At 40.7% G+C, this 25,741-nt stretch overlaps 1 protein-coding gene and 1 long non-coding RNA gene across 8 annotated transcripts in view; one reads left to right on the forward strand and one right to left on the reverse strand.

Moving 5' to 3' along the window:
• Nucleotides 1–4,093: 4,093 nt before the first annotated feature.
• znf638 (zinc finger protein 638) overlaps nt 4,094–25,741 on the forward strand; it is a 39,730-nt gene continuing 18,082 nt past the window's right edge. For 3 of the 6 annotated variants that reach the window (XM_048970242.1, XM_048970241.1, XM_048970237.1), the window contains exon 1: nt 4,094–4,874. In XM_048970242.1, the coding sequence (XP_048826199.1) occupies nt 4,783–4,874 (92 nt within the window). In that variant the 5' untranslated portion in view covers nt 4,094–4,782. Of the gene's footprint in view, nt 4,875–23,399; nt 23,654–25,741 lie in introns of those variants that run through there. The other 3 variants (XM_048970236.1, XM_048970239.1, XM_048970240.1) reach the window with 3 other exon arrangements.
• On the reverse strand, nt 18,927–23,654 carry LOC125704564 (uncharacterized). 2 transcript variants are annotated; one of them, XR_007381177.1, is made up of 2 exons: nt 23,515–23,654; nt 18,927–23,404 (listed from the first exon to the last, which is right to left on the reverse strand). It is a non-coding gene; the product is annotated as an uncharacterized LOC125704564 (long non-coding RNA). The 2 variants fall into 2 exon arrangements; XR_007381176.1 differs by having other exon boundaries at nt 23,493–23,611.

Consider the following 25,741-nt stretch of genomic DNA (forward strand, 5'->3'; position numbering starts at 1 on the left):
ACTTTTAGTACAGCATTCGAAGAGGGATTCAAACCCAGAACCCCCAGGTGACAGTGCTGTGCAGAGTTTTAAACACAGGATCACTGAAGACATCTGGTGACTGAACTTTACCTTATTTCAGTTGGTCTCAGTGGGTATCGGCTAATTCGCTCCCAAAGGATGGGAAGGACAGCATGACCTAGAGACATTATTTCTTATAGTATGTAAGTATATTTATGTGGATTTATTTGTTCACATTAACATTTATGTCCATTGGCATATTAAGAATCTTTACCCGAATGAGGTTTAGAGCTGTTTCATTTTCTGTGCACACAGGCCCAGTGGGCAGCAGGACTCCAGGGCTGGGGGTTCAAGTCCCACCTGCTCTTTGTGTGGAGTTTGCAGGTTCTGGTGTTTGACAGATTACATTTGTACCCTGTGCACCTGACATTTTATGCAATAGGATGTTATTGCGGGCCCTGGGGACGGCAGGATTTAACTCAGGGGAAATGAGGGAACTAGAGACTGGTGCACTGATAGGAACCGGTGGAACCAGTCTGGCGAGTTCAGAGTGGTGCAGGGAGGAGAGACTGTGAGCGCCCTCTGCTGGTTCCCAGAGGCTTTGTGACACGATATGCCGTACTATAGCTTCACACTGAGGGTTCGATTCCTGGGTCTGTGTGTGTGGGACTGAGCCCTAATTGGTCTAAACCCATTAATTTTATGCCTGGGTTTGTACAGCAGAGGAATGGATGGATAAAAACATGTCTGTGTTCACAGTGAAAAGTGAGTTTCTTCTCTCTTTTATTGTTACTCGTCTGTGTCAGTGTGAGGGTTGAGAGTTCCCCCCCCCCCGGAAGCTCATAGTCCCGCACTCTAGGTCTAACCAGCAGCCTGTAGCTCTGAGGGAGTCTAACCCAGGATGCAGGGCTCCTGCACTGCTGCCACCCACACTGGGTGATGCACCGTCTTGCCCCTGAGAGCCACAGACAGCATCCCCCTGCCTCTCATGGTTATGCTTGGGAAGGTACAGCCCCTTCTATTGGACCCTGCATTTCCCTGATCAGGTTGCCCGGCTGGCCACACCCCCAGCAGACCCTAGGGCTCCGACACAGGGGCGTCCGGCCTGGCTCAGAACATGTCAGCTGCTTTGATTGCCCACGCAGGCCTCCCCAGCTCTGAGCTGTTGCCACAGGCAGCCTGTGCAGCTGGTGTGTCCTCTTTGGGGAGGGGGGGGAGTGGCTGACTCACCCCACATGATCTCTCCCAGGGCCGCCTGCAGGGGGCGCAGCTGCTCCAGCTGAACATAGACCACCTGTTTAGGGGAGAGCTTTGCAGCTCGCTCTGTATGTCGGGGAGGGGGGAATGTGCGTAAAGTCCTCTGTGTCGTTAGTTGATGCCTGAACAGGCTGAAATTTCATAAGGAGTCTGTATTTTCAAGCACTGTTCGATAACCATAACATGAGCTGAACACAGCAAACACATTTTTGTATTCTGAATATGTAACACAGGTACCTGTATTCCAGTACAACCCAACCCTGGTGTCATGTGACTGGGAATGTGTGAATTGTACCTTTATAAAGGGAGCCGAAGGAAAGACAGCGAGTGTTTAAACGAGGAAAACCTTTGATTTATTAAACACAGACACGCTTGATGTTAAATTTTGTATCTGTAATAGTTATAGGATGTGATACTTTGTGGATGATTAGGCATCTCAGACTAATGTGATATTCCTGTTTTCAGAGTATTCCATTCCAAATACAGTAGCTGCTTTGGGAATCTGTGCCTGCATCATTATCAAGGATTATTTATTGTATCGTGAAAAAAAGTGTTTGGAGGGATTTTACTGTAAGTATGAAACTTTGTACTGAACCATATTCAGCCTTGAGTAACCCTTGAGTCAACAGAGTGCAATTAAACTCTATGTCGTTCTCAAAATCTGATGCTCTCTTGCTTATATGTAGTTTAAAATTGCAACACATGATGTTGTAATGCATAATGATTTGAGTAAAACTTTGTTTTTTTTTCTTATTTTCTGAAAAGTATACAAACTGACCTACATTGTACATAAAAACATTTCACCCCCTTAGAACCTTCTTATTTATGACCATGAAGATACATTATTACAGTTTATCACCATGAATGTCTCCCTTATAACCTTCTTATCTATGACCATGATGATACATTATTACAGTTTATCACCATGAATGTCTCCCTTAGAACCTTCTTATCTATGACCATGAAGATACATTATTATAGTTTATCACCACGAATGTCTCCCTTAGAACCTTCTTATCTATGACCATGAAGATACATTATTACAGTTTATCACCATGAATGTCTCCCTTAGAACCTTCTTATCTATGACCATGAAGATACATTATTACAGTTTATCACCATGAATGTCTCCCTTAGAACCTTCTTTTCCATGACCATGAAGATACATTATTACAGTTTATCACCACGAATGTCTCCCTTAGAACCTTCTTATCTATGACCATGAAGATACATTATTACAGTTTATCACCATGAATGACTCCCTTAGAACCTTCTTATCTATGACCATGAAGATACATTATTACAGTTTATCACCATGAATGTCTCCCTTAGAACCTTCTTATCTATGGCCATGAAGATACATTATTACAGTTTGTCACCATGAATGTCTCCAACATACATCTTTGTATTTTTCATACAGCTCCATCAGCAGCATTTGTTCTGCAGCAGTTAAAAACACCGCTCTCGTTATACACGCTTTCCGACTCATTTCATCGATCTGTCGTTCATCCATTCATTAGGGGTTCTTAAATATCTTGGGTGTGTGCACTGAGTGAGACTGTGCAAGTCTGTCTTGTATGAGCCTTGATTAAAGCTGAACTGCGTCAGTGGAACGACATGAGGCTAAGTTTAAAGATTGCGCTAGTTTGAGTCTGACTTTTTCGGGAAAGTCTGGTTTCCTTTAGCTACTTTCATTAAATACCCCTCATGTAAAGTAACAAAGCAGAGTCACTGAGTGCTGATGTCCATAGTACATAAAAGTCACCAATGCTCAGTTCGCTCAGTAGCTGCAGAGTTTCAGACTTCCTCTGACATTAACCCCAGCACAGAAACTGTGCACCAGGAGCTTCATGGAATGGGCTTCTATCCCCGAGCAGCTGCATGCAAGCCCCACATCGCTAAGTACTATGGCAAGCGTCAGATGCAGTGGTGTACAGCACATTGCCACTGGACTCTGAAGCAGAGGAAACGTGTTCTGTGGATTGACGGATCACGCTTCTCTGTCTGATGGATGAGTCTGGGTTTGGCAGATACCAGGAGAACGTTACCTGCCTGACTGCATTGTGCCAACTGTAAAGTGTGGTGAATGAGGGATAATGGTACGGGGTTGTTTTCCAGTGGCTGGGCTAGGCCCCTTAGTTGCTGTATGCTTCAGCATACCAAGACATTCTGGACAATTCTTCTTTGTAAAGACAGTTTGGGGAAACTTCTTTTTCACCTTCTTCTCTCCCACCATAGTGCATAAAACAAGATCCATAAAGACATTGTTGGGGGAGTTTGAAGAACTTGACTGGCCCCCACAGATTCCTGACCTTGATTCGTTTTATCTGTAAAGGTAAAGGTCAAACAGATAAAAATATCTTTAACTTAATGATGCACAAAAGCTTATAGCAGGAATTTGTGTAGAGAGCCACAGCTTGGAAAGGGAGGGGGGTGAGGCGGTGGCTCAGACAAAGACAAAATAGCCTTTAATTGGGAATCACACGCGCTGAGCCCCGCATGACAGCTGAGCTGTCCCTCTGGATATAAGCACATTCCAGTGCTGACAAGAGTGCTTTCTGTAGCTTTCACACCATGCAGGCTGGGCACAGCAGCAGGCGTTACAGAGAAACCCCCCCAACACACACACAGACACACACACACTTCAAAACTCATGACTCTACTCCTTTACACTATATTGCCTTACAAGAGTTAACACATGGGGTCAGCATATAGTCAGCTAACTGTATGCCCCCCCCCCCCTCTGAGTATAAGAAAAGACTTGCGCAGTACCCAATGAGGTCTGAGATGTTTAGACACAGATAGTGAGTGATAGAGGGAGAGAGAGAGAGAGAGAGAGAGAGAGAGAGAGAGAGAGAATGTATCTAGCACAGTGAATTAGCAATGACCACAAAGAAAAAACAGGATTGAAGACGAGAGAGGAGACTGATGAACATGGACAGTGAGTGCAGGATGAAAAGAGAGAGGACAGGTCAATCCGACAAGGAAATATATTGAATATAGTTATTTTGCAAGTTTGGACCTGCAATGACACCCACGATATGCTCCAGGGGAACTTACTTCTGATGTCTCCATTGGTGATTCTCCTGCTCTCCCTGAGAAGCTGGCAGAAGCCATCTCCAGCAGGCACACCAGGGGGGCTGTAGAGACACCGTTGCCTCTCATCTACAGAGACTCTCCCCAGCTGGACTCCTTTTGGACAACTTATTTTCTTGAAGGATCAGTTTATATTATTACATGGAATCTACCTGTCTCTCCAGGTCACACACTGTCCAACTTCCTCTTTCCAGTCTACTAGGAGCAGAAGCCTTTCCTGGATCTAACCCTCCATGCTTTGGGGAATGTCTCTAAGACAGAGAAGCTTCACCAGTAGTATCAGCCTCAATATACTTAAATACACTTACACTTAAAGAGCCTTAAAACCATTTCAGCTAGACGTCCGTATCACTGGGAGCCCCCATCGCAGCTCTTGCCACAAGTAAGAGGGGCAGAGCCAGGATTTGCCCCGCAAAGCAGACTGGAGAAATGCTGAAGTCTAATACGAAGGTCAGCACTCAAGATGGAGTAGTGACCAACAACAGCAGTGGCAGTGCTATGTCATCTGATGCTGCTGGCCGGTGAGTAGGGGTACTCAGGGAACTGCAAGGTGGTGTGGCATAAGGGGTATGCAAAGGGACTACTAATGAGAGTCTGAAACAGGGGCCATAACCTTAAAGTCTGTGTCTCGGTCATCTGTGTGTGTCAAACACCAGTAACCCTTCTTAGTCTGGCAGTGTTAAACAGTGACTATTAACATGTCTGTGCCTGGCTGTTCCTGAGTGTGTAACACTTTGATTGATAGGGCAGCTGTATCAGTGTTTCCATCACCCTGTGTCACATGGAGCAGTGGAAGTGTCTGTGTTTAACCTGTGTTTGATAACTGTGTTTGATAACTGTGTTTTGTGGTGTATGCTTCGTCCTCTAGGGTTCCCAGCCCCCAGTTCTGGTCCTCGGCCAATATTCCAGCAGGATGTGGAATGCTGGGGGTTTCATGATGGGGTTGGTTGATTTCCAAAAATAAACTTTATATTTTGAATTGACAACCCCTCACACATTGTGTTCACATTTGAGAATATGGAAACAGTTAAACTTATAATAAGATAAATCAACCAACAACCCACCCCCCACCCTCCACTTGCAATTTCCCAGTTTTACCAGTCCGTGACATTTTTCTAGAACATAAACTGGACTTCAGCAGATTGGGAGCCTCTACTACAATGAATTGCATACAAGTTCTCCTTTTTTGCTTCTACTACAGCAATACTCTGCTTTTGTTGCCCGATTAACAGCTTTGAGAGATTAGTGTTAGTTGGGAGAGATAAGAGATGTATTCATCTTTTAAATTTTACGCAAAAGTTATGTCTATTGCGTTTTTAAAAGTGGCAAGTGTTGTTTTTAGATTACTTATTTCCATTTAGAGTAATGTTTTGTAATTTCCAATATTGGGATTAAATTTCAAAGAAAAGAATTAAACTTGTGTTTCGTTTTAGCATTTTAATTTGGGATTCAAGTCAAATCTGATTTTGAATCAGTGTTTCTTTGTTAAATAACCATTACTTACTATTCTATATGTTCATTTTAGTTGCAGGTTTAGGAAGTAAGCTTCTTCTGAAGTTCTGTGTGACTCAGTTTTCATCGTATAGTTTAATTATCACACACAAACCATGATCTTCAGTGCAGTGTCTGGCTCTCACTAGCTCCAACACTGACCACAATGATCTCTTAATCAGCTTAATCACCCAGTATTAGGTCTTGACTCCCCACTACTAATCTACAAGATTAGCATCTCCACTACACTAGAGGACACAATGTTTTCATTAAATGAACAGGAGGCTGTAGTTCCCATGTTCATTTTTACCTCAGTCTTTCATCTGCTTACTTTGTGCTCCATTCCATCAAGCCCAATTCACATGTAAAGATGGGGCTCTATTTATGAAACTATAGACCTTGAAACGTTTCAGGCTTTGATTATGGAGTGAAAACATTCTGAGCGAAGGTGCCTGCGCTGTGTGACTCCAGAGGAATTCACACAGTTGGAATTGCAGCGATTTGGCTCTGTTTCACGTTGTAACATGCCCACTCTCTCTGATATTTATTACAAACCAACAAATATGATGCCTACACAGATGTGTCCAATTATTTTGTTAAATAAACAGAAAACGTAGCATAGTCTTTATTAAAATATTGACTAAATAACATCAAACAAGGGTAGAATAGTTACATATTCTTTTCTTAAATCCCGAAGACTGAATGAATGAAAATCTTAAACAAAAATCCATTTTAAACAGGCATAAATAATGTGAGAAACAATTGAGATGAGAGCTTTACGTGAAGGAGCCCATCCTTCCATTTATACATCCAGCCATCCATCCATGTTCTAACCAGGTTTTACAGAATTATATAATTTATAAACAATAATAATGTAACATGATAGCTTCAGTAGCTATACTCTTTTGAGATACAGGGATTCTTTTTGTATTCAGATTTTGACTTGACAGAAAGAGGAAGTTGGAAAGGTCAGGCCGTTCTTAAAACCCTACCTGTCCCCATTAAGAAACAAAAGGACTTAATGGAGTGGGACGTGTAGCATGAGAAATATGAGCAAAAGCATAATGTCCTCTAGAGTGGAGAAGAATGAATTGCCATCTCAGGAGGATAAGACAAAATATCATTAATTTATTAAGCAACAGTGTATAAGTACATCGTTCATTTCGTGACTGACAGTGGATTGATCTGAAACCCATCCCATCTACGTAACCATCGGATCCCTTAGGATCTAAGGGGGCATATAAAGAAAGTTATTCCAACAAGTTTGTGTTGCGTAATCACAACTGCTGTGCATTGATCTGAGCCATGATTAAGCTGGTTTTATGATGCTTGAACCCAATGTGGCTTCAAAAGCCATTTCCAGACATGCACTGACATCATGAACATTTCTAGACATTGCCCAGAGGGACTGTATGTGTCAATGCAAATGTCCAAATCAGTTGTACCAGACATTAAATGGACTTTGCTCTGCTAGCTCCCTAGTACAAAGTCCGGATCATTTAAATTGACCCAATTGACTAGTCTGTGAATTGAGCAGGAGATTTTCTGGAGAATTCACCATGAGTGTGTGAGCATCTTCATGACGTTTCTATCATGTTATTGGTGCAGAAACAGAAGAATACAATCAGCCAGGAAATTCTGTCGGTAAGGGTCCATGCCAATGTTGTCCAACGGATTCAAGGAATGGCAAGAGACTCAGTTATTTATGATCAGATTATGAACCGGTTGATCACAGTGGCTATGAAAGGACCAGACAGCGTTCAGCCCCATGCAGGGACTATGGAGACCAGAATTAAGGTTTCTGAGGCAATTCAGAACAGGTCTATCAGACTCAGTATGTTTACAGGCACAGCTAAGTCAAGCTATGCAGCATTCATGCAAAAGCAGAGGAGGTCAAACTTTAAACTCATTCTTAAACATATACTTGAAAATCTTGAAACGGGATAATTATTAAAATTCAAAAGCTAGCTAAGCTTTTTCCTTATGCCAAAGCAAAAATGCTTTAGCGAGACTTAAACTCCCTGCAGTATACTGTCCGTACAGTATGAAGGTAAGACTGATATTAATCTATCTGACTAGTGATGTAAGAATTAGACGTGCATAACATGCGATGTTGGTATTAATATCACACATCATCCAGCCCTTTAATATACAACAGGCCTTTTTTAAATTAAGTTCAAAATACCCTTGCGTTGTGATGTTATTTGGCGCCGGTACTTGGAAATATTGTACTTTTAATACTTTCTTGAAGTATCAAAGGTGCAGAATCTGCTGCGGTGGAAAAGTGCCCTTTAGTTGAGCAGTGAATTGGACAGCTTTACAGCGCAATACGTTTCGTATGAGCTGTACGTCCTCTGCTATGCTACAAGCTGCTTATATTACTTCCGGGTCAAACGCCGGGGGGAAAACTGTGGAGCATGTGCAGAGTACCTAGACCAGTTTGAGTCCCATTAAATGTTTACAAGCAGGAGTAAATCGACTCCCAGTCGCATTATCTGGGTGTCTTAGTCCGACTAAGAGAAAGTTATTTTAGTACGATTTCGGTTGCACTAACATGTTTACATGTACTTTAAAAGTCCTAACACAATAATTTGATTTTCTTTGCGTGCATGTAAACATACTGATTGTTGTGCTATTTTTTTGAATAAAATAATTTCCCTGTAGGCAGCGCGGTGACCCCAGCAGTAAAACTATAGGTCCAGATGAGATTCCTGTCCCAGCGCTGCAAAAGGTTTTGCTTGTTCTCTGTCCACATGAGTTTCCACACACAGTCCAAAAACATTTCAGTTCTAAATGAGTTGGTGTCTCCTAACTACCCTTGGGGGCTGAGGATGTCTGATAGCTTTTGTTTCAGCTTTAGGCTTCTGCCTCAGTATGAACTTTGTAAAAGTCACATTGTCCTTGCTGTGGAGTTTTATGAAACGTTTTTATTATTGTCATCCTGAGAATTATCACAGTGATAAAGCCTGAACAAATGATCAAATGCGACTGAGACAATACTTCATAGCTAATTATTGATTTATTTACTTGTAAAGGTGGATAGTTACTGGCACCTAACAAGTTAATTAACCTTCTTACGAAACACCAAAATACCTCCTTGACTTAAAAGACTTTTGATGAATTGTCTTGTCTGTTAACTGCTGACCTAAATCTTCTTTCAAACCCGCTGTTTGGATGGTGACTGCAGTAGAATTTAGGCTTACATTCTGGATTTCTCTAGCCAGGAGAATGGGTGAGAACACACTGTCCTTGTACACACACTTGCCATTTGGAACCCACTACTTCCAAGAGCAATTTTCTGCTGGGAGGCCAAGACCTTTTATCATCGGTCCGTACTGTAAACCTCAGGGCTCTTCCAGACCCTACTCCCACCCGCACTCACACCACACTAACACACAGACAATTCTCTGCGTCGGACAAAGCTTCTTCTGAGCATTAGAACCAGCCGGTCCTGTACTGGATGACGAGATAGCTGGAAGCCAGCAGAGTAAACTCCCAGGATGCATCTGTCTCCTCAGTGGGCAGGCCTGTCATTTCAAAGCAGTTTTAATGTCAGCTCGATAGCCACATGGCACCACTCCAAAGTGCATTCCTGTCTGTTTATTATAGGGGTATATTTCTGCCTGTTAAAGGGCCAAACACTTACCCACTTTTTCTGCAGATTGTGATCCATTCTGGAATCTTGTTTTTTCCTAGGAACAATTCAGAAAATCCATTTTGATTATTCAGTAGGAAGTTTTAACTATAACTGCAACTATTTTAACTATATTTATTAACCCACTGTCCATTCAGATGGTACTGTTTACTACATGACCAGTTTCTTGGTATTTAATAGTGAATGTCACAGACTTCTTCGTTGTCATGACAGTGATGTTTATCTTTTGTTTTCATGCCAGTATTGTCTATTCACATAGACCACGTGAAAAGGGCCGTCTTTGTTCATTCCAGCATCACTTAAACTATCACACTAAAAGCACTGATGGCACCATGCAAATATGTTTTGCCTCACATTTTGTGAATGAACATTTACAAAAAGCTATAAAACGTTCCACATGAAGCTCTACTCAGCTTTACGCAATTAAGTTATATATCACTGTGAGGTGTGATGTATAAATTCCATGTCTTGCAAGACACTTGGGAACGAGACAGACAAAACTGGAGATTTGGGAATCAGAGAATGTGATTTGTAGTGTGACACAGTGTGGCAGGCAGGAGCCAATACCTAATGTTTACGTGGGATGGTTAGCCAATGGCGTTGTGCGCATGGGTGGAACCACATTCCCTGAGTTCCATTCTCCAACTAAGCACCACCCACTATGTCTCCGATCATACGCCTCTCCACCCAAGTTCTGACTGACTTGTAAATTACTTTTCTCATCTGAAACCTTTAGTTGTGACTCAATTAGTTGAGTCATTATGGGAACCACCTTCATGTGAAAAAAGATTTCCGCCAGCATTAACATGATAAAAGCAGCCATCCCATCTATGTAGAAAGGTGACCCGCATCATTGTCAGCTCACGGCTGTCACGGTGACACAATCACACCAAAAGACGTCTGCCACCCTTGGACAGCCATCCACATGCTTGACTATAAAGCAAGTAACTAAAAATAAAAGCTTTAAAAACAGCCAGGCATGTTCATGGGATTGTAAAGAAGACTATAAAACTGTAAAGGGGACCCCAGAGCTTAGCTCATAAATTCCAGCACTGCATTTACATTGGGCAAGCCCAGAAGAAGGAGGTCAGCTGAGATAACGTGTCCTTCTGACCTTCACACAGAGACACCTGTTAATCACGCTTTCCTTTGCAGCATGTGGCATGTCCATGGTAATCCGTCAATAAGCTTCCAGTAAAGGACATCCAAAGGAATGCTGCTGGATGCAAATTCAGTAATTGCACGTGTTGGGAACACTGGGAAGATTGACATTCACGAAGCCCCATGTGAAATTCAGGGGAGAGGAGCATAATGCAGTATTGAGTAGTGGGTGACTGAACCAGCAACCTAAACTGTAGCAATCACTGCAACCGATAAAGAAAGGATTCACTCAATACGACCGGTAATGGGGTGAGATAATACGATATCATAATGTAGACATGCACGGTTTTATAGGGCTGGCCAATGTGACCTCTGCTACCACATTGACAAGCCCAAAATTTCTGCCACGTCATTGGCTTTCACCTTGCTGTGCAGCAGGTGTCCGGCCAATGTGTTTGTTTTTACAGAGGACATCTGGGAATTACATCCGGATTACTTGCTTAGTCGGATAAGTTTGTGCGTAAGTGGCGGTAACTCTGAATTTTCGATATCACGACGCTCATTCTTTTTTAAGCGCGACACATCACCTCAGTAACTCCTGGTACAGGGTTAAACTGCTCTGGAGGTCGTTAGGTGTCAGGATCGCGGCAACATTGACTGTTGCACACCCATTGGTTTTTAGCATTATTTTATCAGTGAATTTTAATTAATATTTGAATGTTTGCATGCACACTTTACGCTCAATAGTTGGTAATGAATGGGTTCATGACACTGCGATTATTAATATAGATGTATGGATACACATATTCTGAAAATCAAACAATATACATTGTTACTCATAGTCTTTAACCCATTGCTTTAACCACATTTTACTGAACATATCTGTCTCATTAGGTTTTACAGTTATTAATTGATATATAAAGTCTGTGTACTATATGATCACATACTGATCACATAATACGATGGGAAGTAAATAAATAGTCATAGGTAAATATTTTATACTTTGTAAAAGTAGAGTATATAAAAATCTGACAGCAAAATACTTGACTGCAAAAAACTATCATTAATTTTTTAGGTCAGCGAAGGTTCAGTTTTCTGACCGACAAGCCAACAGTTGGAAGCTATTGAGAGCGAATCTAAATAAATGTGGTCAAAGGTGATTAGAGAATATTTTACACATGATAAACAGATATTTAACTCCAGTCAGCGGACTTCAGCTCTTCTGACAGGTCAGGCGAGTTTCGTTTCTTAACCTGTCAGATTTAGAAAATAGGTGTTGGGTCCAGCCCATGTGGTTGACCCTCGCTGGGTGACCAGTCTCTGGATACAAAGCAAGATGCCACACCGGTGATCTCTTTATCTCACAGCAGGGAGGCCCGGTCCGGTCACAGAGACTTGTCTCACAGTTCCTTTTATTAAGCACTTCTAATCACAGAACAGTAGAAGGATCACATGATACAGCTTGATTTTCTTTAATACCATATATAGTTGATAACACATGAATGTATCTATTAGTACCTGCTGTTGCTAAGCGGAATAAGACAATTGGACGTATAGGCACATATGATTCCGCAACATCTATTTCGAAATAGCTTTAACTAAACTGAAGCTCTGCGGTTAGCATCTATCAAGAAGAAAACGTATTTTGTGCACTTTAACCTGCACTCTTTCCTGAGCGGCCTAAGTCCACTCTGCAGACTTGCAGGCGACACATAAATGGCAACAAGTATAATTTCCAACAGTAGGTGTTATAGGTTTCGTTTCTTTTTTAGCAATATGTGTGTGGTTCTTATTTGTGCAAACTAAAATTACGATATACAGCATAAAAACAGACTCGGTGGTGGATGTGTTGCCTGTGGTTCTGACATGTCAGTTTGTCATTTGCTTCACCAATGAGTGTCTGTCAGTTGCAGTTTTAACATTGTCATAGCAATATTACTAGTATTACTCTCGGTGGGTTAAACTGTGCCACGCTCCCAATGCTTACCCTGTTCTGGCACCAGGGCTGATTAACACAAGCCTTTAAATTGGTTGGTATCCCATGGTAGGGATTGCTTAGACCTTGCAGTTTGTCATGCAGAAGTCAATGACTTTAACCACCATATATGGCCAGAACCTTATTTTTATTCTTTATCCAAAACTTCCAGGCTAATTGTCTTACAATACCAGTGTCCTATGCACGCTCGGCCACAGAGCGGGGAAGTAGCACAGGAGCCGGGAAATCAGGTGAACGAGGGATTTAATTAGAAAACAGCAAGGAAGACGATACAGCATAAAAGGACGGATGTTAATGACCGGACTGGGGAACATACTTTAACGCGGAGCATTTTACTACTTAGCCTTAAATTTTGGAATTGAACTCAGAAAGAGGTCCTATTTATTTTCCATTGTTAATGCTAGCCCGCTTGAATATAAAGATTATGCAAAATAGGAGATTGACCATCAACAATTATGTGTGTGCATTTAGCCTATAAATTTATGCTTTAACCTGTTATTAGTAGAACATTAACACATATGAAAACCCAGCACGCTGTGCTTGCACATAAAAACCACACTGTGACTGTGAGACGTACCTTTGCCATCTCTGGGCCACCCCACTTAAAAATTCCTAGAAGTGCCCCTGAACGTAGCTTTCTCCTCCACGCGTGTCACACGGCTCAGAAAGACCTCATAGTGAAAAGAAGCTTGTGGCTGAGCCCGCACATGGAAGAGAAGGCGTGTGGTCTTCAGGGTATTTTTTGGTGAGGGGGGAGACCTATAATGGTACACAGTGGCCATTCCATGACAACTAAAAGTGAAATTAATTACTTCAAACAGATGAATTGAAGGAAGAAACACAACTTAATCGCTAGTCTCTGACTTTGTTAAGTCACCCCTGGCCTCTTTACTGGTTTACATTAAGTTAACCCAAACATTGACTACACGGCTGTGAATTCTGTTGCAATTATCTGCAGAGGGTTAGGTTGACTGCTAAGGAGCATTTCCTGAAAGGGACTGGTGCCGTTTTTTGGTGGGTCCTGGGGAAAAAAAACAAATAAAACAAAGCTCTTTAAACACTGGTGGCAAATGCAACTGAAGTTTTCATTAGCCGAAATATGTTAGTGAGGAAAACATAGCTGGCTGAAAAGCGTGGTACATTAAACAGACAGGTTGTGGTTGTTTAATAAACGGCTGGCGCACATTCAAAACAAAATGTACACACAGAATCTGTTCTTGTTATTGGTGCAGATGTACTTTTTAAAGGTAGCATTATAAGATTAGGAGAAACGCAAACATCGTCAGATTGCCATGAACAAATGGCATGTGTGGGGCTGAGTGGCCTGTGGAATATGGTGTGAAGCGCCCTGGGAATGATAAAGGGCTTTATTATAAGCCCTTGGCACATGACTATGATGAGACTGTCAAATGCTAACCGTCCTGCTGCAGCTCCACCTCCACCTCCACCTTACTTCTCCTTCCATTGTTTTTGCTCGCTTTTACCTAACCAGCCATGTCAGCTGATGTGTAAGTGCACCTTAATATAGATCCCAAAATTGAGATTTATAAGGACATGACACTGATTATACTTTTAGCCATACACATTAGCCGCTGGGATGGCGAATCACATTGAGGCATCTACGGCTGGGTGATTAACAACGGCAGTTATTTTCATATCCGTATTTATTTTATGACATTTGCCAGGTGAACTGCAACTTGTCTAGTATTAAAAATTCTGCACCCCATATATTTTAAATATATTATGACAATGTTGTCATAAAGTGGTATGATAAATGAGGTCTATGGAACTGAATTGCCCACGAGGTGTCAAATTCAGGACATTGCAGGGTCTTTAATGTTGGAAAAAGGGTGAATCCGTTGGCATTAGGCAGAACTCCACCCTGTCTCTGATCTCCCCACTCTCTGTAATAGAATAGCAACTGTTGCTTTTTATAACTTTTCACAAGGACCTGTGAGCAGTATGTTACCATCGCAGTTAACTTAGACAAAATGTCTGGAATTCAATGACTTATATGCTGGAACGGATACCTTAAGGTGAAGTTTCATTAGTGTTTATTCTTCTACAGAGTGAGATACATATTTGGTGGAAACAATTCAGGTTAGGATCTGGCTTAAAGAGTGCAAGAGTAGAATCATTCTAGAACATGATCTGACAAGTTACAAGTGCATGTCTTTAAATATCATTCAACCTATTAAAAAATTCCTATTAATAAAAAGTCTCCTCCATTTTATATGTCTAATTATGATGCACTTTAAGCTAAGGTGAACACAATAGACCCTCTGTGAAAGGAGGCTGTGTGCCCAGACTCGATATGTCAGCCCTTAACTGTGGAACACGAGCAACCCACCAGGGCTCCTCAGCACATACAGTGAGTGTTGACCACCAGGACTGGAGTTAGCTGCCAGGGTCCGATGTATATAAACATGATCACCAGCTGACCCTAATAGGTTAATATGATTCTTATTAATTGTACAGTATAACATAGTTCTGTGTATGTAAAGCTTGTGAGACATAAACGTAAAGGATCAGCATCTTTCTGATCTTGGATGTTTTCTGGGGCTGTGTGTGACTCAGTGAGTTAAGGCTCTGTGCTTGTGATCAGAAGGTTACCAGATGCCTGGCCTCAGCTGAATCGTCACATGCTGCTGAGCCTTTGAGCAACCCCCTCCCCCCCACCCCCCAAGCTCCTTGGGCGCTGAGCATTGGCTACTCCAGTGCTATGACAACCCTTGTCACCTCCTCCCCCCAAACTTGTCCTTACAACAACAAACAAACAAATTTATTTTTGTATAGCGCTTTATCACAACATTACATTGTCTCAAATTTATTTACAGCATCCTCACCCATAGCCCCCAGTGAGTAAGCCAAAGGCGACAGTGGCAAGGAAAAAACTCCCAAGAAGGAAGAAACCTTGGGAGGGACCAGACTCAAAGGGGGAGCCCATCCTCCAGGGCCTGGCAGGGAGAGTCAAATCTCTGTGTGTCTCATGGAGTAGCTGAAAAGATCATTCTTAATAAAGTTGCACTATTCCTTGACTGGTTGAGACAGAACAGGCCTGCAGAGGCAGTGGATAAAGACATTCGCTTTTCTTTATAATGAAGACACACACATTCATTTCAACCATCAGTCAGCGGTAACATCTTATAAACTTAACGTGCAGTTGGCTCAGTCTGTTCCCAGTACTCAGCAACTATGTCTCTGGCAGAGGTTACAGCAACTGCAGTAAAACGTGAGAAGCTCCAAGGATATGATGCCCTCTCAGATATGAGGGCTCTCTCCTCGTGATGGACGCTGACGGGCTTGGAAGATGACACAGGGCCCTGGAACGCAAGGAGTTCCCTCAGACCCTGGCCTCTTATTTTTCATTATGCAATTAGAAGATCCCAACTGCTCGTCCCTCCCCATGCAAAGCCTCACAGACGTTAACACATGGTGTAACCTAAGCCTTGGAAATGGAATGTCATCTGACAGCAATAAGACAGGGATAGAGGGTAAACATAGATGAAGCTGAGCAAGGCAGAGTTGCTTGCCTTATCTTACATGATGATTATTGTCTCTCACTATGTTGGAGCTGGAAACTCACCAGTGTCAGACGCACCTGCTGGAGATGGGGAGCTAGACAGCAATTTAGATTATTTACCAGTCTGCAGTGATTCAAGATTCAAGCAATTTTGTGTCGTACGTGCAGCATTGAATTCTTACTTTGTTGGCTCCTCCAGAGGATGCAGAATGAGAAAAAGTCAAATAGAAAACAATGGCACAGAATATAAGCATTTAAAATATGCATATCCACCATAGATCAAAATAGTAAAGGAAAAATAAAAGTATTCAATAATGCACAACATACCTACATACAAACATTGAAAGAGAATGGACAGCGTAAAGTGGATGGTACGTAACATCGCAATCAAACATAAAACATCCATGATGATCAAGGTGAATGAAAATGTAATCAATTAAAGTTAAAAACAATGAACAATGAACTAGGAGAAGATGCTTGTGCAAGAATGGAATTAAAGTAGAGATTAAAAAAGGGAGTTATTTATGGCTCAAGTACATGTGATAGACAGAATATCCAGCGTTGTAGGTTGACATATTAACTTCTTTAGTCCACTTTTTGAGTAATGGCCCCACAATTCTGCCCCTGAGACCTGAAGGAGCCTTTATGAAACAGAACTCAGTTGGCATGTGTGGAAATATATCTGTCATTGACAAAATATGTCGACCCGCAGCAAATCCGCCATGTTGCGACAGTTTTAAATAGCAAGTGTCAGTGAAGGACAGAGGCTTTGTGGGTTGTGATTTAATTAGCGGATGACATGGTGAGGTCATACAAGGTGGAATAGGGCCAACAAGACAAGACAAACAAAACCGTTGTCCTATGTCCTTAACTGCTACGTACTACACCATTGAGTGATAATTAAAACACCTAAATTACATGGAAAAATTAACATGTTACTATAGGTAAGCATTGTTGAAATTACATCTAGATATAAAGAACTCAGTGATTCACTTTCAGATGAATAAAAGGAATTATAAGCACAAATGAAAATACAAACAAAAAAAAATATAATAGAATATCTTTGTCATTGTACATGTACAACAAAACTATGTGCTTCCCACCAATGCTATGTGGTATAAAAGATTAAAAAAAAGAAAAGAAAATGAGAAAGAATAATATACACTATACCCCTATTATTCCTCGAGGTCCGAGCACTGCTGGTTTCCCAGCCTTCCTTTACCTGTGAGTCAGGTGTGAAGCCTCTGACCAATCAGAATCGGTAATTATTAAACTAACTACCTGGGAGAACTGAAAACAAGGCCTGGATTTGGAATCGAGGTCCAGGTTTGAAGAGCTCTGCGCTATACAGTACATGTGCAGTATTGAGCTGAATTTAATGTAAATTAGCAGCAGTCACGTGGATGCTAATTAGCGGCAGGTTGGGGCGGTACGGGTGTGGTGGGTTATCTGAGATTGTTGGATGGCTTTGGAAGTTTATATATAAATACAGCTCAGGAAAAAAATTAAGAGACCACTGCAAAATAGTTTTATTTGCTTCGCAGTTTATGGGAATGCATCTGTGTAAAATATACATTTTTCTGCCAACTCCAACATGGCTCTTCACTGCTTCTCAATGATAAGGGGCTTCTTCTTTGCTTTATGGGTCTTTAAGGGTTTCTTGGAGTCCTAGCAGTCCTAAGTGTCTAGCATTGCACTTCATACCTGCACTTAATGTTTCCCGTTCTTTCTGGAGGTCACCTGAGGTCATCCTCCGATTTATGAGGCACTGATCGATAAGTTGACGGTCATCTCTGGCATTAGAAAGTTGCTTCTGCCCTCTACCTAGCAGGTCTTTGGTCTTTGCCAGTGTCTACTGTATTACCTAGCTGTTGCATACTGCTGTCTTAGAACCTTTGGAAGCAGCCTGCTTCGCAGTGTAGCCTCCTGCCAGCAGAACCAGCATTAAACCAGGATTTACTAATACAGATTTTTTTTAAATATGTAGGAAGGTCTCTTAATTTTTTCACGAGCTATAGATACAGCTATATGAATAAAGAGCTAATAATATTTATATCACCTATAATTAAACAATACATTTAACGGATAAGACTTATCTTAACAATTTTCAGTTTTTCTATAAGGAAGAAAAAAATAATCCCTACCTTGACTAATACAATAAAACATGCTATTACCGTAAGAAAAAAGGTCTAGCAGTTTCCCTAACAGCAAAAACCTACAATGATGCAACTGTGTCGTTATTTAGGGTACAAAAGTACTGTCATTATTACATATAATTCAGGATTAATTAATCAAGGAAGCAAATAATGAAAATGGTGAAACAAACGAAAAATAAATAAATATTTTGCAAAAAGAAACTGAGTTTGGTGTTCATTAGTATTATGGGAAATTCATACAGGATTCCCAGGTCCTGTTTTATCCAACAAACTTGCATGTGTTTTGCTTGCTTCATGTTTTACACAAGACTAACCTAAATTGGTTCTGATCCGAGAAGCAAATGGTTCATGATGGGAAACCCTGAAATTTACAATGAATACTGACTTCTAATCTATCCTGGTCCAGGTCATGACTTCAGAAAACCTGAACGCATATCTCTATCTGTATTCATGTAACATGATAAATGTTAGATGAAATCACTCCAACTCTAAGAAATGTTCTACTTCAGTATTTAAGTGAGAACTCAGAACACTTTGTTTCCTGGTTGTAGAACGTACATGAAGTGGTTACGGTTTGGTGCAGGACAAGAAACTTTGGAAAATGATGGTGTAATGACACCAAAATAGTGATGCAACACAAAAAAAATAATAAACGATGCAAGAATAATTTAATGCACGACAGTTCAGAACAACAGTAGTGCAGTGCAGCATTGTGCCAACAAAAACAGTAAGTATAACATGACAAGTTGCAACAAACAGTAGGTGCAATAACAGCCCAGTAAGTACAACATCAGTGTGCAGAAATGTGCATGAAGGAAATGTTTTCCAAAAATGTGTATCAGCCTTTTCTCAATTAGCTCCTCCACCGAATTAGGGCTGAAACTGGTCACAAATCATTAATCACCTTATGCTGGAACTAATTCAATAAATGGTGTAGAAATGACACCCTGTGCAAAGTGCCCTCCTGGGAGAGTCTGGTGACTTAGAGCTGAGGCATAATGACACCAGGAGCTGCGGACACATCGAGTGGCAGATGTGCAAATGTGCTCTAAGAAGTATAATAACTGACACCTAGTAATAGGTCAAACGATACTTTAGTCTGCGGTCAAAAGAGTCTAGCGGAAAAGAGGCTGATCACGCAGATGGGGATACTAACAAAAGGTGATGGTACCGTCAATAGAAGGCAATGGGAAGTGGTCAAATAAAAACAGTCTAAAACTAATTATTAAATATAACTGCTGGCTTAACCCCCTGATAACTTATTGGCAGAACGTCCCCAGACTTTCCTCGTCTTTGCACTCACCATGATTCTCTGCTGGAGCAGGGGATTACAGAGAACGGAACGGAAACTGACAGACTGATACATGCTATGAAACACTTTGTAAAACAAGTAAATGCATTCTGCGGCTTCTTGCACATAGCGGCTGGAAATGTATGGATATTGCTGTAATCCCATAGACATTACATATACGCACAGAACAGCATACACTGCATTTGTTCTAATCTGAGAAACAAAAGTTAATTTATGTAAAGGTCAATAGCCTCTGCTGACTCATTCACTAAAGTAAAGGTTAACAGCACTGAGGTCACAGGCCTCCCATGTAACATCCAGGTCCTCGTTCTGTTCTATTACCAAAGCAATTTTTCAGTCAGGTAATCCTGACACAGAAATAAGCTCCAAAGTGTAACAAACGGCTTACAGACTTGCTTGAAAGTCTTTCTGTGAACTGCTTACATTAAATTAACATTATATATGTATTTTAATATCTTCTGTTAAACAATACTTCTCAATAACAGAAGTATACCTCAGTAAAGGTCTATGTTGAGTCAGTAACAATAAATACATCCATGATTTTTTTGTAGAAAGATGGGGGCACCAACACCCACTGAGGTCAATAAAGTGAATTTTCTTCAGATTGACATAGACAAATCATAAAAGATTGACTGTGTGGCAAAAACAGGCCTGTGGAGTATGGTTTAGTGATAAAGAAAAGCCCACAGAACCAGGTTGGGTGCCTTATTAAGTTTGACCTTTTGACTGAATGCACCCATAAACAAACATGTGACATGGATTGAATGACAGGAGCTGCCAGTGACTGTGAGCTTCAGCACATTTGCTCCCATCTTGATTTACATTCAGTCTTGCAGAACCTTAAGTCACAGCCAGTATGAAAAGCAGGAATTCAAATGCACGACGTCATAACAAAATTGCACGTAGTTATGCTCCTAAAATAGTTCCAAATTCTGTGTCTATGTTTTACTCTGGAACGCTATTGTGCAATTTAAATCTAAAATTAAAAGACAAGCATGCAACTTTAATTAAAAAGGGGAGAACTCATGCATCCTACCATCCTCCAACATCCTAACCTAGGCCTGGAGCCTATGCAAGGGGAAGGCAGGAGTGTCCATTGCAGGCCACACTATATGGGCAATTTAGAAATAGCAGTTCACCTAACTGCATGCATTTAGACTGTAGGAGGAAACTGTAGTACTTAAAGGAAATCCGCATAACATTGGGAGAACATACTGCACAAATCCATACACATACACGGAGAGAGGTGGGATTTCCCAACTTGGGGTCAACTAAGTCGCCATGCCACTCTCAGGGAAGAGCCATTTTTGTGTTTTACAGAACTGTGGTAACTTGAGACTTGAGACCCAGAGCACATCACCAACAGCCCCAATAGGGAGGCTACTGGGTTTGTTACATTGAGCTCTCTATCAGAGAGTTTCCACATGGGCCCATACGAGTCTTATGCCAAGCTATCAACAGCTGTTGTATCAAACTGAAATGCCCATTGAGGGGAGGGGGTGGGACTATCCCAGGAAACACAGGGCACAAGGCAGGGGGGACCCCAAACAGGATGACTCTTAGGGAACATGGGTAATCGAGGGACACCAGTGTATCTAATCAAGTACTTTTGGTGTACAAGGTATGAACACTTGTGAGAACACAGGGAGAAATGCAAACTTCAAAAAATTAGAGCCGGGGGTGGGAATCAAGCCCATGACCATGGAGTTATGGGGCAGCAGCAGCACGGAGGCACAAAACAGTCTTAAACATGCAAGTATTGCTAGAAAATGCTGCCGCCAACATATGTGTGGTTTATATTAGTTTCTCAGTTTTGATTTACTCCACTACATAATAATTAAAATTTTAATTATTATGGATGTGTCCTAATTTGCCACTCTTAGGTAGCTTGGTAATCCAGGGAATCAGTAATTACAGATATAAGAAAAACTGCATTTCAAGGAAAAGGCACATGGTGCAAATAACCAAGAGTCGTCATACAAGAAACCACATAAAATTACGGAATTGAAATTTCAATATATGCACTTGCCACCCTTTCTAAATAGAGAAACAGTGCCACTGCAGTGTTAATAGTTCTTTATACAAAATATACTAGTTACTGAAAAACAAGTAAATCAGGTCAAAGCAATAGTGTAGCCAAAATTAACGCATAAAAATTATCAACAGTTTAAATGGCTGCATTGGGGAAACAATAATATTACTAGTTTCGTTATGACATTAGTTTCGATTAAGAAAAAAATACAATAGTACAGATGCTCCTCTACTTACGACTGAAATACGTTCCGAACGGCCATTCTTAACTAGAAATGTTTGTAAGTCATTATTTTATATAATTTTAAGGGTATATGCAAGTACAAAGAACTAGGATGTTGAGAGTACGCACGTTATGCTGCTGTGCGGCAGGAGTAGAGGCCAGAAGTAAGTACATTAAACCGAAAAACAAAAGAATTCATACAAATACTGGGCATTGAATTCCAGTCTGCTTAAAAACAATGATTACGGCCAAAAATAATAACAGACATCATGAATTCTAAAGAACTAACAACACAGGTCAAGAAATGGGAGTTTCTAAAATATAAAATATGCCAATATCTTTTTCACTCAGTTAAATAAATAAATACATAAATAAATAAATAAAAGTGATCATGGATACTGCAATAAACCTACAGTAAACCTACTGCAGATGTTGGAAAATACTGAACCTTCAGTCTAAACTAGATGAAATGTACATTCAAAAAACATAAGGGGCATTTATTAGGTCTAGAGTCAAATGGATATAGGAGAGGGGAAAACTCAGCATGTGTATGAGGGCTTGAAAAAGAAGACGGGGAAAATGCTATGGGATTATAGAAGAAAAATTAATTTTATAACCATCTTTACAGCTCTAAATGTTCTAAAGAGTACTGTCACATATTTTTAAAGGACACAGCAAAATATATGCCCAAAGTAACCTCAAACAAATACATTTTCACCACTCATCTTCAAACAGGGATTTCAAATTTTATTGCAGAAACACAATCCAGCTTAAAATAAAGATCAATCCACAATAACATAAGGCTGGTTATGGACATCGTACAATAGTTACTTTATAAGATACTGCCTCACGGTAAAGTTATTCACTGGAAGACAAAACAGAAATGACATATTACACAATTTTGATTAACATTCAATCAATAGACTTAGAACAATGTACCTAAAATTCACTATATCCCCAAATCAAAAGAAACACGCTTTAAAATTATGAATGACGTCTATCCTTCTAAAGCATTTCTTTAGATGCGTTTTAATATTGAGGATAATGTGCTCATATTGTGAAAATGGTATGAAATTACAGACCATATATTTTTCTCATGTAATGCAACCTATTTATTCTGGATTAACATTCTCAAATGGATAAAACCTAATCTTTTCCAGCTTCTATTTCTAGAGAAAACATAATAATTTGGCATTATTTTACACAACAAAAATGACGAACTCTGTTGCAATGTAAATTTATGCTTCGCAAAAATATATATACATATACATAACAAAAATCTGAAATCGTCGCCCGACTTTTTTTAGTAAATTCCAATTATACCCCAAACCCTTAAAACTTTGAAAAGGAGTTACAGCACAAAAAACACTTTCCCAATCAGATAACGGAGTAAAAAATGTTTATATATATTTTTTAAAATCAGGATACGTTTTTTGAGACCTTGTATAGAGCTGCGAAATATATTTGTTTGGCACTGAGTGCTGCGGTTCCATTCGGCAGGTTTGTTGTGCTGCCCTTTATCTAATGAATGATGATGTTGCCGAACTTGTTTTCTACATTAGCCTATTAAAAAAAAAGTTAAACAAAAAATTAGTCGCGCCGTGGTGCATGCCGGGATGACCGCGCCATTTTATTAGATCGTTTTGATTACCTGTGCTGGCTACGGTGGTTACCTGTATATCTTTTGTTTAAAGTTTTTTTCCGAAGGATTCTGCGTAGCCGGTTTAAATTTTCTGGAGAAGAGATGGACAAGGGGAAAGAAAAAGAAAAGAAATCCTGCCAGGAGAAATTACGTCGCAATGTCAAAGAACGGTATAGTTTCATTATGACACTACAGTAGTTTCGTTTAAGAGAAGCGCATGCGTACATGGGCATTGCTCGCATCGATTAGCTCGGAGATCGATTCGTAGTCTGGTCTGCGAAAAGCGAGAGCCAGTCTGCAGCGAAGTACTGTCGTTTCCGCAAAACGGGTCTTTCGAAAAGAAGCCGACCACGTATATCTCACGGAAAAATGTCGATCCAGTAAACCGTCAAGGCTTAAAGGTATGATAAAAATGGATTCAGTAAGTAGTGCGGTGACAGTGTGTGTAGTTTGTTGCGTGCTGCCTCCAAGGGTTGCGAGATTGACAGTGCTACGTAGGAATTAATATGGCTGGGCTACTGAAAGTAGGCCCAGGACAGTTCCCTGGGTCTTGGTTCCTAGGCTCTGCACTTGCTGTGTCCATCCTGCAAACCGTGGAAATATTTTTTTTGTATCCCATCCGTTCTCTGTCTCCCACTTTTGCAAGATTGACCGCTTTGGTGTTAACGTTCAGTTTTGGGCCTGTTGACAAGGTCTCCATTTTATATGGGATCTACAACGAATTCGGTGACGAGTGAACTACCTAAAACAGCGACCAGTTCGCTTTTCGCACGTAAATATGACTAATACGTCAGCTAAGCGCGTAATACTTTAATTCTAACTAGTTTTCGCATCACCTAATTAATGAAGAGCGCTGGTGTTCCCGTGGACGCGCAAGTTGGAGGAGAGACGCGAGGAATTGGAGTCAGTGCACGAACTCATGGACGCTTTTAAAGACAGTTTAATTTTACCGGATAACCCCGTTAATTCTGCGGACTAGCCTCTCGCGCAGTTAATTACCAAATCATAGCTGTATATTCGTAAACGCTTTGATGTGATATTTGTAAGTAGGGGTTTGTCGGTCGGTAACCATAATCACAACCTGTGATTGGTCGGTAATTTCCTGAGTCGCCTTACAGCACCATCAGTTAGTTGAGGGTGCATGTAAATAAATTAATTACATCTCCTCTCACTTATTTTGTCCTCAACAACAGACAAGTGAGGGAACTTGGGGATTACAATCAGCCAGAAACAGTTGGGGTTAGGGCTGGTGCTCGAGGCCCCATCTGAACAGATTACTCTGCCAGCCACAGGACTTGAACCTACGAACTTCCAAACAGTGGAAGCTGATCCCAAACTCACTGAGCTATATAAAGTCCTTTTGGTTTCATAACTACCCATCACTTCCTATCATGTTAAAGTGTAAGCACTATATCTAAAAAGGTGTTTAATGCTTTCACTGGCCAACCCTCTGCTCTCTTCATGCAAAGGCCTGGGTAAGGTTTTTTGTGTGAATAAAATGTTAGCAATTAGCTTCGTAACATCAAATTACATTAGATAATAAGCATTAGTATGCGTTTCCCAAAAACCAAACCAGGTGAGGTGGGCATGGGACTGCTTCAGCGTGGGAAGGGGTATGTGAGTCAGCTTTTCCCTGGTTATTAGGGACCAAGAAGAACAGCAATTAATTATTGTTGGAGGTACTGAGAAATGGTGTTAATTAGCACTCCAAACTCACCCAAATGGCCTCACCCCATCTTTCTCACACAAATAGTAATACTAATCGATAGCAATGTTTATGGTGTTTAACACTGCATATTCTGTGAACCAGACTAAATATCGATACACTTTATCCAAAATAGAAATTCATGTGTGAGACATTACCTTTAAGTTGGCGCTATAGAAATTCTCTATATTAGTTTAAGGTTTTATAATGTGATAAAAACAGGGCAAACTGTTAGTGATTGACATTTAAAGCTGGGTGTGATGAGAGATTAGAGTATGCAGTTTTAAATGTAGTCTTGGGGCAGTTCTCTTTATTGGAAACCATCTATCTGATGTGAAACAAATCTAAATTTAAAAACTTCGGTGTGTGTTATACGGCTTTCTGCCATTGGATAATTCCATCCGTAGGTCTTCTGGACTGGTTCTCAGATTACTCATATGTCCTTATGTGTTTTTTTTTTTCTCCGCTTTTTGTGTCTGCGCATTTTTCAGGGACAAAAGACCCACTTTCTTGTTTTGATTAGTTTTTATAAATAAATACAAATTTCAAAGTA

The sequence above is a fragment of the Brienomyrus brachyistius genome, chromosome 12 (genome assembly GCF_023856365.1).
Source record: "Brienomyrus brachyistius isolate T26 chromosome 12, BBRACH_0.4, whole genome shotgun sequence".
Classification (NCBI taxonomy): Eukaryota; Metazoa; Chordata; class Actinopteri; order Osteoglossiformes; family Mormyridae; genus Brienomyrus; species Brienomyrus brachyistius.